Genomic DNA, 17539 nt, shown 5'->3' with positions numbered 1-17539 from the left:
ACAAATATGTCATTTTATCAGTTTATAAGGCATGCTCATATAAATAATGCTGCCATAAAATAAAAGAAATATTTTTGGTGAATTGATACTCTAGCAGTGCTGTGTTGGAAGTGAAGAAAACCCAACAATCCAGAAGTACAAAGTAAGAAATGAGGATCACAAGCACAGTGAGGTTGTGTTGGAAATCTATTGCAGATGACCATCACATCCAGCCTCATACACACTACACAGTCCCCAGAGCTTTCCATCAGAGCGGACCTCAAGTCATTCCCATGGCAGAACTCCATGCACAAGGTAACACAATCACTCACAGCTACCAAGTTACTGTGGTCCCTAGCACCATGTCTGTGTCCAAGGTCACTCTTACAGGGGCTAGAATGTCTAGGTAAACCTGAGCAGGGTTCACAGTCAGTTTTTGAAGTTGAGGCCTTCCTAAAAGAACACACATAACTGCTCAGTCTGGGAATATTGCCTCCAAGTATTCTCAGAGGAAGAATGAGTTTTGCAGAGGAAGGAAGAGGTTCTAGAAGATTTCAAGAGTTGTTCTAAGATTTTGTGGATTCCAGATACTATACAGTTTTACAGACGCTTACATAGGTGTCTTACATAGAATGTTCTAGTGACCAGAGCACAGATTTCAGGTTACCCTTCCTCAGAAACACCTTCATATCTCCTCTGGTCAGGGTATGTACTAAGGACTAGCGGCAGCTAGGGTGTGAGGAGGCAAAAGCTCTGAGAGTAACAAGCCTTGACGCATCTGTCTGCAGCAAACTTTCTGTCATTACTCATCACATAGGACACCAACTCACCCCTTCCCTTCACAGAACCAGGATCCTCTCCAGGCATTATCTCCCCACAGCATTAAACTTTCATCTCAAACCTTGCACACACACAGTCTCCTGGCTGAGCCCCTCATCTCCCACTCCCAGTGTCTGCAGCAGCTAGCTGGTATTTTCACTAGCCTCTAGATCACTTCACTTAGGAGGTGGGCTCAGGGCTAAGCACACTTTGGAACCAATTAGTAGCACAACCTGGTTTCTCACCAATTCCATGACATCCTTCTCAGGCTTCCCCCTTTACAGTCGTTTTCTTGCTTACACTAGATGTATATAATCACTGCCAAGGAAAGAATTAATTCACATAATGTACTCAAGGTCCTTGCTCCCTCCCAGTGCACTCTAACAAAATGTGAGAAACACTGGAGAAGACAAATAACCTTTATGTTAATCAAGGATCACATATTGTTTCCCAGTGGCTGCCTTACACACCTCTTCTCTCAGTTTACTAAGGGTCAAAAAATAAAGTGATCTTGGTGGGAGGTAAATGGTGAGTTTGCTGCAAACCAACAGTGTTTGTACTGAGATATGAGGGTCAGGTGTAAAAGACTTGTGTGTGTGCTGGGTTTGCTTTGTCTAGCTTAATATTAGTGGGAGCAGAGTCAAGGGACCAGCCCCAACTTCAAAATTGGTCATGTTTAAAAAAATGCAAATTCATTTACACCCATCTCAGATATTCAGATTAATGGTTTTTTTTTAGATTTGAGCCTTGGGCCTCAAAATGATTTGTATCACATTAGCATTTCAGAAACAATGTTTACCTAAGTGGTTCTCAAACTTGGTTTCCCTTTGGATGACTTTTCCTTTGTTTTGGAAAGTGACTTGAATAGCAGCAAAAAAAAAAAAAAAAAAGTTTTGATAAGTAAAAACTGTAATACTCACATAATAAAAGAACTTTGCAAATGTACATGCCCGAATGCACACATAAATAAGCACACAGGAAAACATATAAGCCTAGACACTACTCTTTCATGCACTCTTGCTTAATTTCTGGGGTAATGGTACTTGTTTAAATGAACTAAATGATCTCAATGGGAAGCCAGACTTGAGAACTATTGAGCTGAATACTACTCCTGGCATTCTAATGTGATACAAATCTCTTGGAGACCCAAGGTTCAAACCTAAGAAATTGTGACTTTGCATATTTGGGAAGGGCCCATGGATTTGTTTTTGTTTTGTTTTGTTTTGTTTTTTGTGGGTTTTGGGGGTTTTTTTAAGTTTTTTTGCCATAGGGTGTGTGTGCTCACGGGGGTTGGGAAAGACAGAGAGAGACAGAGAAAGGGAAAGTGAGAAATCGCCCCCCCCAACCCCAAGTGATGATAGCTATGGTGCAATCCCTTTCTCCTCCATTCTCCTCTTAGGATTTTTGGTATGCATGCGCTCACGCCTGGCATGATTTTCATGGTGCCAGGTCTGGGGTTTAAACAACTGTCAGCCATGTAGGGGTCCAGTGCCTTAGAAACCATGCCACCTGCTGGCCCCCGATTTGCATTTTTAACAAGGTCACTGTTAATGCTGATGCTGGTCCTCCCAGACCTCACTTCCAGGAGCACTAAGCTAAAGAAAGCAAGCACAGCACATGCGAGACCTTTCCACTCAGCCATTGCCTCTCAATACAAACACTGGGAGAAGGAAAGAAGAGGGTCCAAGTAAGGCAGTCTTTGGGAAGCTGCACTTATTCTTCATTAAAGCAAACACTCTTCACATCCACTCTGTTTGCATGTTGCGTAGCATGCACTAAGTGCAGGGGATCATGAATCTGAATACATTATGTATATTAATTCTTCTTTGCTTTGGCATTGAGTAATATGTATGCCAAAGTTAAGATGTAAAAACAAATTTTAATTTTAAAAAGTTTGTTGGAAGGAGTAAAAATTAGGATTACAATTTTGTCCAATGAGGGGACTACGTAGAGCTCAGTTATATCATAAGAACAAAGGCAGGTGAGAGGGTTTATTAGGAAAGAGCAAACTACATTGTAAGCTATTTTGAAAGAGAGCTTACTGACACTCGTGAGGCTTTGCAGAGGTGGCAACCCCTAATCAGCTAGTGGTGGTGACTACTTAATATAGCTGGTCTTATTGTCAAGGTAGGCAGTTTCATCAGGTAGGTTCATTGTCCTAAAATAAGACTGGCCAAACTGGGGTAGCTTGCCCTGATTAACTCTTAGACTTGGAAGGCTGAGGCCTAAAAGAGGCCCAGGCTCAATTCCTGGTACACTCCTCTTAAGAGCTAAGGATGGTGGCTGGCACACTTTTTTTTTTTTTTTTTTTTGAGAGGTTTTTGCTATAGGGCATGTGTGCTCACCAGACAGAGAGAGACAGAAAGACAGAAAGCGAGAAATCACCCCCCAGGGGGATGGCCAGGCTGCAATCCCTTCTCCTCCATTCTCCTCTCGGGATTTTGGGCACGCACATACACATGCCCGGCATGAATTTTAAGCCACCGGGTCCGGGACTCAAACCGTGGTTGACTACGTGGGAGTCCAGCGACATAGCCATTATGCTAACTGCTGGTCCCAGCAGTTTATTTAAAAATAAAAGTAAAATGAAACTTTTTTTTTTTTTAGATGTTTGCCATAGGACAAACAAGAAATGACGAGAGTGTCTCAGTTCAGGAAGAGTGTCTAAAGTACTGAAAATGACAATGAGATTTCCACCATAGAAGTATACACACAGGAACTCCTGGGCTCCTACTGGACCTCCTCATGTCCTTTCACATTTCTGTCTCTCTCCAGTGAGAGAGCACACACACGCGCCCGGCATGAGTTTAAGCCACCAGGTCCAAGACTTGAACTGCGGTCCACTACACGGGAGTCTGACATAGCCATTACACCAACTCTGGTCCTGGGTCTTGAAATATTTTAAGAGCTCTTTAGGTGAAAAGACATGAGGAGACCCAGTAGAAGCTCAGGAGTTCCTGTGTGTATACTTCTATGGTGGAAATCTCATTGTCATTTTCAGTACTTCAGACACCCTTCCTGAACTGAGAAGCTCTTGTCATTGCTATAGAAGGAAACACAGCAGAAAAATTCATATTAACTGCAATATTAAAAGTAAGAGTGGAGCCAGCCAGTGGTATGGTGGTTAAGGTGGCTGGATCCCACATGGTCAACTGTACAGTTTGAGTACCATCCTGGCAGCTTGAAAAACCACCAGGTGGGGCAAGCAGGTGACTGCTGGACTCCCGTATGGCCCATCGCAGTTCTAGTTCCAGACCTAGTTGTTTTAAACAAACACCAAGTGTGCATGTGGGTGTGCATGTGGGCATGCATGTGTGCCCCAAATCCCAGGAGAATGGAGGAGAAGGTATTGCATCATAATCGTCCCCCCTGAGGGATGATTTCTTTTTTTTCTTTTTTTCCATTTTTACATTTTTCCACAAACATTTACTAAATTTACATATCAAAAAATTTTCACTCATACTCCATAGTTCTTGACAGTTAACAACTTTCAAAATTTCAAAATACTGAATTTTAAAGATAATGTTCAAAATATTTCTTATAATTTTGTGTAATTTTGTTTGTGACTCTAAAACAACAAAGACAGTACGGTTTTAAATATTTTTAAGAAAATACTTACATATCAACTACTCAAATTGTTGAAAAGCAAATCAAATACCCGGCACACTAGTCACACATAAACCTTCTCAATTCAGCCCTGCCTATGAAGTATTCTGTGATGTACCATCTGCTAGCAAAGATCAGTCTCTTTTTCTTCCTTCATAGTCTTTCTCAAGATAATCCTCTGGAAGGTTGCTCTTTTGCAATCTCTACTGACTACAATGCAGGGCTGGAAAAATCCAGGTTATTTTATGTTATAAATTCTTTCATATATCCTTACTTGAGATTCACATTAGTTCCATAGTTTTCCAATTAATCTTCAGATCTGACATTCCCTGTCTACTAATGAGGATTCCAATTTCTGATTCAATGCAACGAGCATTATTGAACTTATGCAAATAACTCTTCTGCCACAAAATAAGAATACTCTCAAATACTTCCAATTCAAGAGGGGTCAGGAAGGAAGAAAAGTTTATGTTCCCATTTAAAGAAAAAAGTTGCTGAACCTATCAACAACTCAAAAGAAAGTAAAATGTTTAAATTGGGAAAACAAAGCATAGTTTAAAAAAAAGAAATCAGTAGGGATGATTTCTCATTTTTGCTCTCTGTTTCTCTCTAGCAAGCGAATGTGCCAAATGGCAAAAACCTACAAAAAAAAAAAAAAAAAAGTGCCTGACTGAATGATGATAAAGAATAGGATTTTGGACTCATGATGCTGATGGCTAGAATGTCCAAAAATCATGAGGCTGGCATTAGGCCAAGCTTCAGTGTTACATCACAACTTGGCCAATAGAAGTGGAAAAGGAAGGCACTCAGGTCCCAAGAGAGAGAGAGAGAGAGAGAGGGAGAAGAAACAGCATTACTTATGTCCTCTATTTATCTCTCCTAAGCCCTCAGCTAATTCTACGGTGCTCTCCTATTAGGCTCCATCTCTTAAGATCATTGAACTTCCAAGGATCATCACATCAGAGACTGAGATTCCAGAACATGACTTTAAGGGACAAACTATTATCAAAACCATAGCACATATCAAAGCATGCATGAGTGTAATGAGAAACCAAGTCAATCTTTAGAGGTTAGAAAGGCTGAAGAGGCAAAGCCTGTGATCAGGCAGGGCCTCATAGGGGATGTGAAGGAGAGTTAAAGGGAACAAGCTAGTTATCAGAAGTTCAGAGCCTGAAGAGAGATCTTCAAGATTTATCTGCATTGACCTATATGTGTAAGTACGCTGGGCTGTTGTAGTGACATAAGAGATTTTAAGGCTGTTCAAGGAACATTTTAAGACCACAAGCTGACAGAATGCCAGAATCAGTTTTATTGGAGTGGTTTATTGACAGCTTGTCTATGAGGGGAAGTCCTTCACAGGATGACATTTTCTAGGGGCAACAACTTGAGGCTGTAAGGAAGAGAGAGGAACTCCAGAAGAGAGGAAGATGGAGAAATGGCTTACTTATCTAAATTATACAGCTCAGCAACTAGATGGCCTATCTTTACATCAAAGAACTATGGAAGGAAAGCAGCAGCTCAGAGGATTTTATAGGCCATGGCTTATATTATTTAGGTCTAGATATACTGAGTAAAATTTTACAGGATGCAGAAACAGATAGGCTCTAAGGGTGAAAACTCTAATATGGTTTATGTTTGGATTACAACGCATGTAACTATTTGATCTTGGAGCTGGTGAACTTTGGCTAACAGTCTAGGTTTGTTTTGAAGAGGTAAATGACATAGGACCAAATCACAGGAACCATGTTAGACTAATTTATAAAGTATGAGTTGATAATTTTTATTGATTGTTTTTTCATGTTCACTGATTATGTCTGTTGACTGCCTGAATCCAATGTTGAAATCTTGTATTATATTTGACATTTCAGATAGTGTACCTCAATTCCAGAATTTCTATTTGATTACATCTTATAAATTTTTTACTGTGTTTTTCTAGAGGATGTAGTACGCTTAGAGAGATACAGAGAGAAGGAAAATAAGAAAGTACACCTCCAATGGGCTATGGCCACACTGCAATCTGTTCTCCTCCATCTCTCTATCTGTTTGGGATTTGGGGCATGGATGCACATGTGTTAGTACATTTTTCAGTCCATTAAGAGCAGGACTTTAACTGTTCACTTGGTCATGTGGCATTCAGCTGCCTCAACTATCACACCTTGAACTGACCCTCCATTATATAATTTCTATCTTTTTACTGAAATGAAATTCTTAATTTAGTGACCATCATTCTTCTGGCTTCCTATCATTCTTTGTTCATGATTGGCTTCAGTTCATGTGACATTAGCTAACTGTGGTTCAAATCCTGACCCCAGTGACAGGGTGAAGAAATTGAGGAAAAACAATTGTGGTGTGATCACACCCCATTAGGAGTTCTCTCTCTCTCTCCTCTCCTCTCCTCTCCCTCCCTCCCTCCCTCCCTCCCTCTCTCTCTCTCACTAGCAAGTGCATACAATGCAGTAAGCACTATGCATAAGCAAAGAACTGTGGAAATTCTGACCAGGAGTAAGTGGGGTGATTAATTTTTAGTAGGGCTAATAACACCTGGGAAGTATTTATTAATAAAATGTCTAGTCACTAATTAAATCATCTGGTTTCTCAGCATAGTCTAATTTGTTGTAATTTAATATAGACAATGCTTTGTTCATAAACTTTAATCTGATGCCAAAATGTTTGGAGTTTATGTTCCTATTTAGCAAGGTTTTCTGGTCAAAACTGTGCACCCACACCCTTTTAATGAACTCAGTGTCCAACAAAACAAGTACTCTCAGTCTTCCCATGAAGGCCATTCCGCATACACAGAACACCTCTCTCCATGGCTATCCCTAATGAGGTACAGAAGGGCACTTAATCTCCAGACAAAGACATTCTGCTAATGCTAGAGAGCCGCAAACGGAAGTTTCCTCTGCCTCCTGGAAATGAAGCCAAGCTTTCTTCTTTCTTCAGCCATGAGAATTGCTGTCTTCCTCTTTACTAGTCTCTTCCTTATGAGCCAAGTTTTACCAGGTAACAAAATAAACTTTTCAGAAGCCTTGAAAAGAACAGAGCACCTGAGATCTCATGGGGATCCAACACTGGAAACCTAACTCACCATCACCTATGACTCATTAGCTCTCCATAGCAACTCTCAGATGTAGTGAAGTCAAGGGTGTTTCAACTGTTTGAAACCCCCTTTACTTCATTTCTAAATGCGAATTTAATCAGGCAAGTCTATTAGCAATGTCTAGATATAGATAACAAAAAATTGGGCATTAGTCTACTACATTTTGCTCTCTAAAACTTTATTACTTTCAACAGAAGTTAGTTATCTTAAATCACTGGCATAAGAACTATGCCAAAGCCATAGTGGGCCCAAGCAAAAGAGATTAGAAGGAATTTCCTTGAAATGATTTCTATAGTCTAAGAAATCTCTAACTCATTGCCCCTCAATTCTCTTTGTTCCCTGAGCTTGATCCTATCTCTTAAGTTTCCACCCCAACTCCTGTGTTTCTCTCTTTCTTTCCAGCATCTGCTCTGCTAAAGTTGGGCTAAAACACAGGGATCATAAATGACCCCACAATGTAATGTATCTTACATTCAGCATGCAAACATGTATCACTAGTATAATACATCTTGCACAGACATGTTATGAAGTAGTGTGTGAAGGACTCTGCTTTTACCAAAGAAATAACCAGCCACCCAGAATAGATCATGAGACTGCCTAGAATTCCTAAATATGTATATCCAATAATAATAAGAAACTTACTGCTTTATCTCAAGTGGAGTATGCGCTTATTTCTTCTTTGAAAATTCAGGACTTTGATGGTTGGGAAGGATTAAGAAGGTGGTCATAAATATATGAGAATGTGGGCACTCCTTTTATATTTTCAGAAGCTATCAATTGCTATGCTTTTTGTTATTTGCAAAAAGCCACTTCCCTAATTTTACAACAGAAAATAAAAGGGGACTTTCCTATATAAATCTGTATTTAAAAGACTGATTACTACTGACCTGTAATGATCAGTGGGTGAATAACCTCTCATGTATGGAGGATGAAGAGCAGCTTGTGAGGAAATTCTAATTTTTCCTTAGGAAAACTAATCAGAAAATAAAAGGAGATGGGAGTAAGGAGAGAATGGAAAGTTAGTTCAGTTTATCAGATATTTGTTAAGCATCCACTGTATGTGGGGCCTTTACCAGGGAGCAGGCACACAAAGAAGAAAAACATATAATGGCCCTAAACTCTCAAGAGGTCACAGGCTGGTCATTTTGAATGTCTTATAATCCAAGAATAAGTCAATATACCCCTAAAATAGAGCCCTGGTTTAGGATAAGGAGAGGTTTTATTAGTAAGAGCTATGAGGGAAATAACATATGGCCAAAAGAAAGACAAAAACAAAAACACAAAATTTGAAAGTCTAAGGCATTAAGTCTTAAGGAATATGAATGTACGAGTGAGCTCTGGAAAGAAAACCATGGGATCAATTCAGTAAGAATGTTCAAGCTGTCTATGCAAGGTTTTCACTCACCTGTTTCTCTTGGTAAAAGCGCATGTGTGTCTCTGTGTGCACACATACACACACAAACGTGTGCGTGTCTTCACATGTGTGAAGTATATCCTCTATTCCACACTTGACATGGATTTTTTGGATGAATGACAGGCTTATCTGGAACTATAGCCCCAGGGTTAAAGTTAAGCTACTCCAATGAACTGTGAATAAGGTGTAAGAAAAATGTATAAATTGGAGTGTGCACGTCTAGAACTTCTAAAGAGTAGAGGGCCGCTCAGCTCTACCAGTTTGTTACCTAAGCATATTAAAAATTGACAGATTTTTGAAGAGCACCAAGATCCAAATTTTTGTGTGACAACAGATTTTTAAGTGTTGGCTTAAGACATCGGATGCAACAATAACAAAAATACATACAAAATTGTTTCCAGATACTTTTCAATAAAAATCCAAGAAGACTAACTAATGATTGCAATCTCCTGTGTGCAGCCAGGGGCAAGTTCAAGGAGGTTTGTGAGCGTCCAAATGGTTCCTGCCAGGAATTTTGCATTGAAACAGAAATCCTTGTTGGGAAATGTATAGATAGACGACCATGCTGCCTGCCCATGGGAAATCAACCAAGAATTGAGAGCACAACACCCAACGAGTGAAGCCTTCTGTTTGGATGTTGGATATTCTCTCCCTTTCTCTCTTCTTTCTTCTCTGCTCTGATCTTCTTTCTCTTTTTTCTCTTCTCTCCTTTCCTCTCTATCTTTGCTTCTCACAAGGATTATTATTGAGTCATTGACAAATAATAAAGCAAAACTAGCAAACACAAGATGTATTGTTTTTAATTTATATTATATATTATCTCTTGCTGACTGTTTGGGTCCCAGTTCGTTTCATCTTTCTATTTGATCTGGATGAGATCCTGGTTGAAAATAACCTGAGGTAGGGTGAGGATGTTTATATTATTTCTGTTGTTTTTGTCTGGCACCATAGCCTTTTGCTGTTCTTCTGGGGAGGCTACTCCCCTTTGCCACTGGGAAGATGTACTACTTCATTCCATCCAGACTTGTGCAGTCAACCTTCTTGACAAAGAGGCACCACATAGGAGACCTGCACAATAATATTTCCCACATCAATAAGACTTCACTGGAAATCTGAATCATGAGCAGAGTAAGTACGCAGATAAAAGGCAATTTCTTATGCAGAACCTTTCAAAGGTAGAGCTCTAGGCTTATCTTTGTGTACATGCCTGATATCCCTTAGTCCTCACATTTCACTGTGCATCATTATTTGGCATTTTATTATATCCTATAAACCACTGTATTGGTTTCCTGTGGCTGCTATAACAAATTACCACAAACTTGATGGCTAAACAACCCACAATTTATTATTGGTTAGTTCTATAGATGAGAAGTTTAGCACGGATCTCAGTGGGCCAAAATTGATATGCTAGCAGGGCCTGAGCTCCTTTCTGGAAACTCCATGGTCTTCTTCCTCCATCTTTATTCTAGCAATATTGGGTCACACCTATGCATCATGATTCTCTTCTTTCATCTTTAAAGTCAGCAATGGTGGGTTGAGTCCTCTTCATATCTCATCTACTCTTCTTCTTCTAACGAAATTTCTCATCCTTTCCAAAAGTTAGGAGACACACAGTCCTCAAAGTCATATTAGTTATAATTCATATTACTGTTAATGTCTCTACTAATTACTCCTTAAGTTTAGTCACATTTTTCAGGTAATAGTCTGTTACCTCTACACTAAATACACTAAATAGTAAAGTTAAATCCCAACAACTTACATGTAAAATTTAAAAGAGAAGGAAAAAGAAGAAAATGGGTAGCATATACAAACGAACACATAATATTTCACAAGCAAAGGGCAAGTATGCAAAGAAACCACTGTTCTAGTTTCTATGATTGAAATTTTCCATGAAAAAATTTCTCTGATACCTTATAACGCAGATTTCTGGCCAATACCAAAAAATATATTTCCAAATTTATTATCTATGGCTTCCTTCTTTCACTACCTAGTCAATATTTCCTTCCCTCTCAGCCAGAATCCAGGTGGTTGGGTCTTGATCTGGTGATGTGAATCAGGTATTTATTCCCACAGGGTCTGTGTTTTTTGTTTTTGTTTTTTGTTTTGTTTTGTTTTGTTTTTTGGCTTCCTCACTCAATTGCAATACATTGTTTTAGTTCATTATTGTCTTGCTAAACAGTACTAGCTGAGACTGGGTGATTTAAAAGAATAAAGATTTATTTGGCTCATGATTGTGGTGGCTGGAAAGTCCAATGGCATAGACTGGTATCCCAAAATGGTGGAAAGAAGCAGTAATGTAAGTAGGTATGTATAAAGAGAGAGAACTACCTGTGGGCAGCCATCTTATTTTTATAACAACCCACTCTCACAGGAATGAACCTATTCCCACATGAGTAAGACTTTGCTCCCTCCTGTGAAACAGCATGAAGCTATTCAAGAAGGTGGAGCCTTCATCACTCAAATAGTGCTCACTAGGCACCACCTAGGACTTCTGACCAGACCAAACTGAGCGAAACCTTTGGAAGCATGAAGACTCACTCAAGATAACAGCATAGAGGAGGAAGTGAAGTATAAGACTATGATCACAAAGACCAGGATAGACTCCCCATTGCTAGGAAAATGTAAGAGATCCCCAGTAGTACCCATAGCCACCAAAGATGTAAACATTTTTGGGAAGAGACAAACATAAAAGAATGACTGTTATACAGTAAATGAAAAGTTGAATGACTACTTGCCAACATGAAGTTAGAAAGGGAGAAAATTCATTTTGTGTGTGTGAGATTGGTCAAAATATAAACAACAAAATGCAGACTTCACAAAAGAAATCATGATCATATATGGTTATAAATAAACTATTTACAAACCACGCCTGAGAAGTAGAGACAAGAATTAAAAGAAGGAACTTAAGACAAGTGAAAAAATAATGAATAAGTATATCAAGATGTGAGGATCATGATATATTACAGGCTCATCACCCAGGAATTGATATCACATAACTATGGATATAAAAAAAATTAATGGTTGAAATATAATGGACTAAGCATGCATCTTGGAACTATAAGGGGAAAAAAGCATAATAAATAATAGAGGGAAGTAAATCATAAATACAAAATATCAAGCAATGAAATAAATGAGAAAAAATAAACATAGGAAGGATAAACAAAACAAAAAGTTGTTTCTTAAAAGACTAATAGGGTCAATCAGAGGTATAGTGGTTAAGGCAAGTAAATCCCAAATGGCTGATTGCACAGTTCAAGTCCCAGACCTGGGAGCTTGTAAAACACACCAGGCACATGTACGTGAATGCCCAAAATTCCAAGAGGAGCATGAAAGAAAAGGGGTTGTTGGTGACCATGACCATACCCCCGGGGGGAGGCGGGTGATTTCTCACTTTCCCTCTCTGATTGTCTTTTTGTCGCTCTGGTAAAAACATGCACATCCTATGGCAAATTTTTTTAAATTAAAATGAAATAAAACACTAAAATACTTTACATTAATCAGGAAAAAAAGGAGAACAACTGAAAACATCTCCGGGGTGAATAGGTGGATATCACAGCAGATGTTCAGGACTCCATCTCCTGTTGTGTACTTAGGATTCTCTGTCACAGTCCATTTTATTTTCACCAGATCATTAACTTTCTTTCTACTGTGTTATTTTCAAAGATACACAAATTGTCATTTTTCTGATCTTAAGAAAAAGTTGCCTTGCCTTTCTACCAATGCCTGCTACTTCTTAGCTTTGTTTTGCAACAAAACCACTTTAAAATAGTTATTCATACTCTCTGGCTCCACACTGGAAATCTGAATCATGAGCAGAGTAAGTACGCAGATAAAAGGCAATTTCTTATGCAGAACCTTTCAAAGGTAGAGCTCTAGGCTTATCTTTGTGTACATGCCTGATATCCCTTAGTCCTCACATTTCACTGTGCATCATTATTTGGCATTTTATTATATCCTATAAACCACTGTATTGGTTTCCTGTGGCTGCTATAACAAATTACCACAAACTTGATGGCTAAACAACCCACAATTTATTATTGGTTAGTTCTATAGATGAGAAGTTTAGCACGGATCTCAGTGGGCCAAAATTGATATGCTAGCAGGGCCTGAGCTCCTTTCTGGAAACTCCATGGTCTTCTTCCTCCATCTTTATTCTAGCAATATTGGGTCACACCTATGCATCATGATTCTCTTCTTTCATCTTTAAAGTCAGCAATGGTGGGTTGAGTCCTCTTCATATCTCATCTACTCTTCTTCTTCTAACGAAATTTCTCATCCTTTCCAAAAGTTAGGAGACACACAGTCCTCAAAGTCATATTAGTTATAATTCATATTACTGTTAATGTCTCTACTAATTACTCCTTAAGTTTAGTCACATTTTTCAGGTAATAGTCTGTTACCTCTACACTAAATACACTAAATAGTAAAGTTAAATCCCAACAACTTACATGTAAAATTTAAAAGAGAAGGAAAAAGAAGAAAATGGGTAGCATATACAAACGAACACATAATATTTCACAAGCAAAGGGCAAGTATGCAAAGAAACCACTGTTCTAGTTTCTATGATTGAAATTTTCCATGAAAAAATTTCTCTGATACCTTATAACGCAGATTTCTGGCCAATACCAAAAAACATATTTCCAAATTTATTATCTATGGCTTCCTTCTTTCACTACCTAGTCAATATTTCCTTCCCTCTCAGCCAGAATCCAGGTGGTTGGGTCTTGATCTGGTGATGTGAATCAGGTATTTATTCCCACAGGGTCTGTGTTTTTTGTTTTTGTTTTTTGTTTTGTTTTGTTTTGTTTTTTGGCTTCCTCACTCAATTGCAATACATTGTTTTAGTTCATTATTGTCTTGCTAAACAGTACTAGCTGAGACTGGGTGATTTAAAAGAATAAAGATTTATTTGGCTCATGATTGTGGTGGCTGGAAAGTCCAATGGCATAGACTGGTATCCCAAAATGGTGGAAAGAAGCAGTAATGTAAGTAGGTATGTATAAAGAGAGAGAACTACCTGTGGGCAGCCATCTTATTTTTATAACAACCCACTCTCACAGGAATGAACCTATTCCCACATGAGTAAGACTTTGCTCCCTCCTGTGAAACAGCATGAAGCTATTCAAGAAGGTGGAGCCTTCATCACTCAAATAGTGCTCACTAGGCACCACCTAGGACTTCTGACCAGACCAAACTGAGCGAAACCTTTGGAAGCATGAAGACTCACTCAAGATAACAGCATAGAGGAGGAAGTGAAGTATAAGACTATGATCACAAAGACCAGGATAGACTCCCCATTGCTAGGAAAATGTAAGAGATCCCCAGTAGTACCCATAGCCACCAAAGATGTAAACATTTTTGGGAAGAGACAAACATAAAAGAATGACTGTTATACAGTAAATGAAAAGTTGAATGACTACTTGCCAACATGAAGTTAGAAAGGGAGAAAATTCATTTTGTGTGTGTGAGATTGGTCAAAATATAAACAACAAAATGCAGACTTCACAAAAGAAATCATGATCATATATGGTTATAAATAAACTATTTACAAACCACGCCTGAGAAGTAGAGACAAGAATTAAAAGAAGGAACTTAAGACAAGTGAAAAAATAATGAATAAGTATATCAAGATGTGAGGATCATGATATATTACAGGCTCATCACCCAGGAATTGATATCACATAACTATGGATATAAAAAAAATTAATGGTTGAAATATAATGGACTAAGCATGCATCTTGGAACTATAAGGGGAAAAAAGCATAATAAATAATAGAGGGAAGTAAATCATAAATACAAAATATCAAGCAATGAAATAAATGAGAAAAAATAAACATAGGAAGGATAAACAAAACAAAAAGTTGTTTCTTAAAAGACTAATAGGGTCAATCAGAGGTATAGTGGTTAAGGCAAGTAAATCCCAAATGGCTGATTGCACAGTTCAAGTCCCAGACCTGGGAGCTTGTAAAACACACCAGGCACATGTACGTGAATGCCCAAAATTCCAAGAGGAGCATGAAAGAAAAGGGGTTGTTGGTGACCATGACCATACCCCCGGGGGGAGGCGGGTGATTTCTCACTTTCCCTCTCTGATTGTCTTTTTGTCTCTCTGGTAAAAACATGCACATCCTATGGCAAATTTTTTTAAATTAAAATGAAATAAAACACTAAAATACTTTACATTAATCAGGAAAAAAAGGAGAACAACTGAAAACATCTCCGGGGTGAATAGGTGGATATCACAGCAGATGTTCAGGACTCCATCTCCTGTTGTGTACTTAGGATTCTCTGTCACAGTCCATTTTATTTTCACCAGATCATTAACTTTCTTTCTACTGTGTTATTTTCAAAGATACACAAATTGTCATTTTTCTGATCTTAAGAAAAAGTTGCCTTGCCTTTCTACCAATGCCTGCTACTTCTTAGCTTTGTTTTGCAACAAAACCACTTTAAAATAGTTATTCATACTCTCTGGCTCCAATTAAGTTTTGATCAGATTTTCTCCCCATGCCTTTCACTCTATTGAAACTATACTTGTCAAAGTCGTCAGTACTCTCTACATTGCTAGATCCAATGGACTTTTCCCACAGTGTCCTTAGTGGCCCCTTCTTTCATCATAATATATTTTCCTCATTTGGCTTCCAGAATAGCACATTCACTTTTTTCTCAGACTATTTCACTAGAGGTGCTTCTTTTGTTTCTTTTAGTACTTTCTCCTTTTTGTCCTGTATCTCTTCAGACCGGAGAGCGCCAGCACTCAGTTCCTGGTCGTCTCTTTTTCTCCGTCCTCTCCTTGGTAGTCTCAGCCAGTTCTATCCTTTTAAAATTCTCCCGGACCTCTGTTCTGCTGCCCAAACTTGCAGTGGGATATCTGACAACATAACTGATATCTCTACTTAGATATTTAATTCAAAAGTAATATATGCAAAAGTGAATTCAAGATTGTCTCCACAAATCTCTTCGCCCTCTTGTAACCCTCCCACCCTCAATGAGCCTTCCCCCAGTACCTCCAAGGGTCTCTCTCAGGGTTCCTGACAATCATGCAGCCTGTTTCCCTATGTTCAGTGAAATGCTTGAGTGTTTACAAAATTTCTTTCAGTACCCTGACCTGCACCAAATCTTACTAGTTCTCTCAACTGGTACACTTGTGACAAAAGAGTGGAAATTTCATCAGCTTTCTTATGCTCCTACCCAGTAACAAAGGCTGCTGCCTGATACTCAGAGTAACCTGAAATTCTCCTGTGGTTTCAAGGCATGGTAGTCCTTGCATATCCATCCCTTGAAGGGGTAAAAAGAAGTTCTCTTGCTCTCTGCCCAGTCTTTCTTATAAATGCTCCATGGAAGGTCATGACAAGAATTGGTGTATGAGCCTAAGTGTGTCTGAGATCATGATGCTGAACCATCATGAAAGCCCATAGCAGTCTTTAAGCACGTATTTGAAGTTCAGCACTTTTCTTCTTACCTCCATTAATGGCAAATTCATCCTTCTCCTGCTCATCATCCACACGTGAAAGCCTCTGGGGCTCCCTTCCCTCTTACTAAAATCTCATCATCCTAGGTTTGAGGCAATAAGCTTTCTTCAAGACCTGAGCTCTCTGAATGGGAATCCAAAAAAAAAAAAAAAACAAACAAAAAAGTATAATCTATAGACTATTCAGTTTGCTCTCTTACTCAAGCCAAGACTAATTTCTTTTGTAAATTTCCTGAACAGAAATATAAGTTCAGTTCTATTCTTTTTAGAACCCTACATGTAAGATAGTATATTATTATTATCATTTATTTAAAGATACTTAGGTGTAATGATTATGTCGCTGGACTCCCATGCAGTCGACCATGGTTCAAGTCCCGGATCTGGTGGCTTAAACTCACGCCAGGTGCATGTGCATGTGTGCCCAAGATCCCAAGCGGAGAATGGAGGAGAAGAGATTGCGGCATGGCCATGGATCAATCCCAGAGGATTGATTTCTTGCTTTCTGTCTCTCTGTCTCTCTCTGTCTTTCTGATGAGTACACACACCCTATAGCAAAAACCTCTCGAAAAAATTAATAAATAATTTTTTAAAACAATAAAGACATTTATGAGACCAGCAGTTAGCGTAATGGCTATGTCGCTGGACTCCCATGTAGTTGACCGCAGTTCGCATCCCGGACCCGGTGGCTTAAAACTCACACCAGACGCGTGTGCATGTGTGCCCAAGATCCCAAGCGGAGAATGGAGGAGAAGAGATTGCGGCATGGCCATGGATCAATCCCAGAGGATTGATTTCTTGCTTTCTGTCTCTCTGTCTCTCTCTCTGGCTGGTGAGCGCACGCGCCCTATAGCAAAAACCTCTATTAAAAAATAAATAAAGACATTTACTCAAATCTCAACATGACTCAAATTCATTCTTCTGAATTAAATTGATATATAGTCCTTAGAATTGTTTTTGTTACAGATCTCTTGGTGTTAAGTCATTCTGACTTCTACCTGTCAATTTTTAATGTTTTCCTTGCTCTCAAAAGGCCACTTTAACCAATTTCATATCAATAATTATGTTCTCTCGGGAACCAGCAGTTAGCGTAATGGCTATGTCGCTGGACTCCCACGTAGTCGACCGCGGTTCGTGTCCCGGACCCGGTGGC

General features: G+C 38.9%; 1 protein-coding gene and 1 long non-coding RNA gene across 2 annotated transcripts in view; one reads left to right on the top strand and one right to left on the bottom strand.

Moving 5' to 3' along the window:
• The window catches only part of LOC102489437 (uncharacterized), a 154567-nt gene that overhangs the window by 18099 nt on the left and 118929 nt on the right, over positions 1 to 17539 (bottom strand). The gene's annotated exons all lie outside the window — the stretch shown is intronic.
• DEFB108B (defensin beta 108B) lies at positions 7171 to 9705 on the top strand. Its single transcript, XM_027765444.1, has 2 exons — positions 7171 to 7407; positions 9378 to 9705. The coding sequence occupies exons 1-2, from the start codon at positions 7320 to 7322 to the stop codon at positions 9536 to 9538; spliced, it is 249 nt and encodes an 82-aa protein (XP_027621245.1). The 5' UTR covers positions 7171 to 7319; the 3' UTR covers positions 9539 to 9705.

This window comes from Tupaia chinensis, unplaced genomic scaffold (assembly GCF_000334495.1).
Source record: "Tupaia chinensis unplaced genomic scaffold, TupChi_1.0 Scaffold138390_1, whole genome shotgun sequence".
NCBI classification, from domain to species: domain Eukaryota; kingdom Metazoa; phylum Chordata; class Mammalia; order Scandentia; family Tupaiidae; genus Tupaia; species Tupaia belangeri.
Note: the sequence above shows the minus strand (reverse complement) of the source record. Positions and strands in the feature narration are given on the sequence as shown.

Bases quoted from the DNA above. Each gene is read 5' to 3' on its own strand.
- DEFB108B (XM_027765444.1), top strand. From the start codon at position 7,320: ATGAAGCCAAGCTTTCTTCTTTCTTCAGCCATGAGAATTGCTGTCTTC. The intron at 7,408-9,377 runs GTAACAAAATAA...TCCTGTGTGCAG, and splicing joins TATGAGCCAAGTTTTACCAG to CCAGGGGCAAGTTCAAGGAG.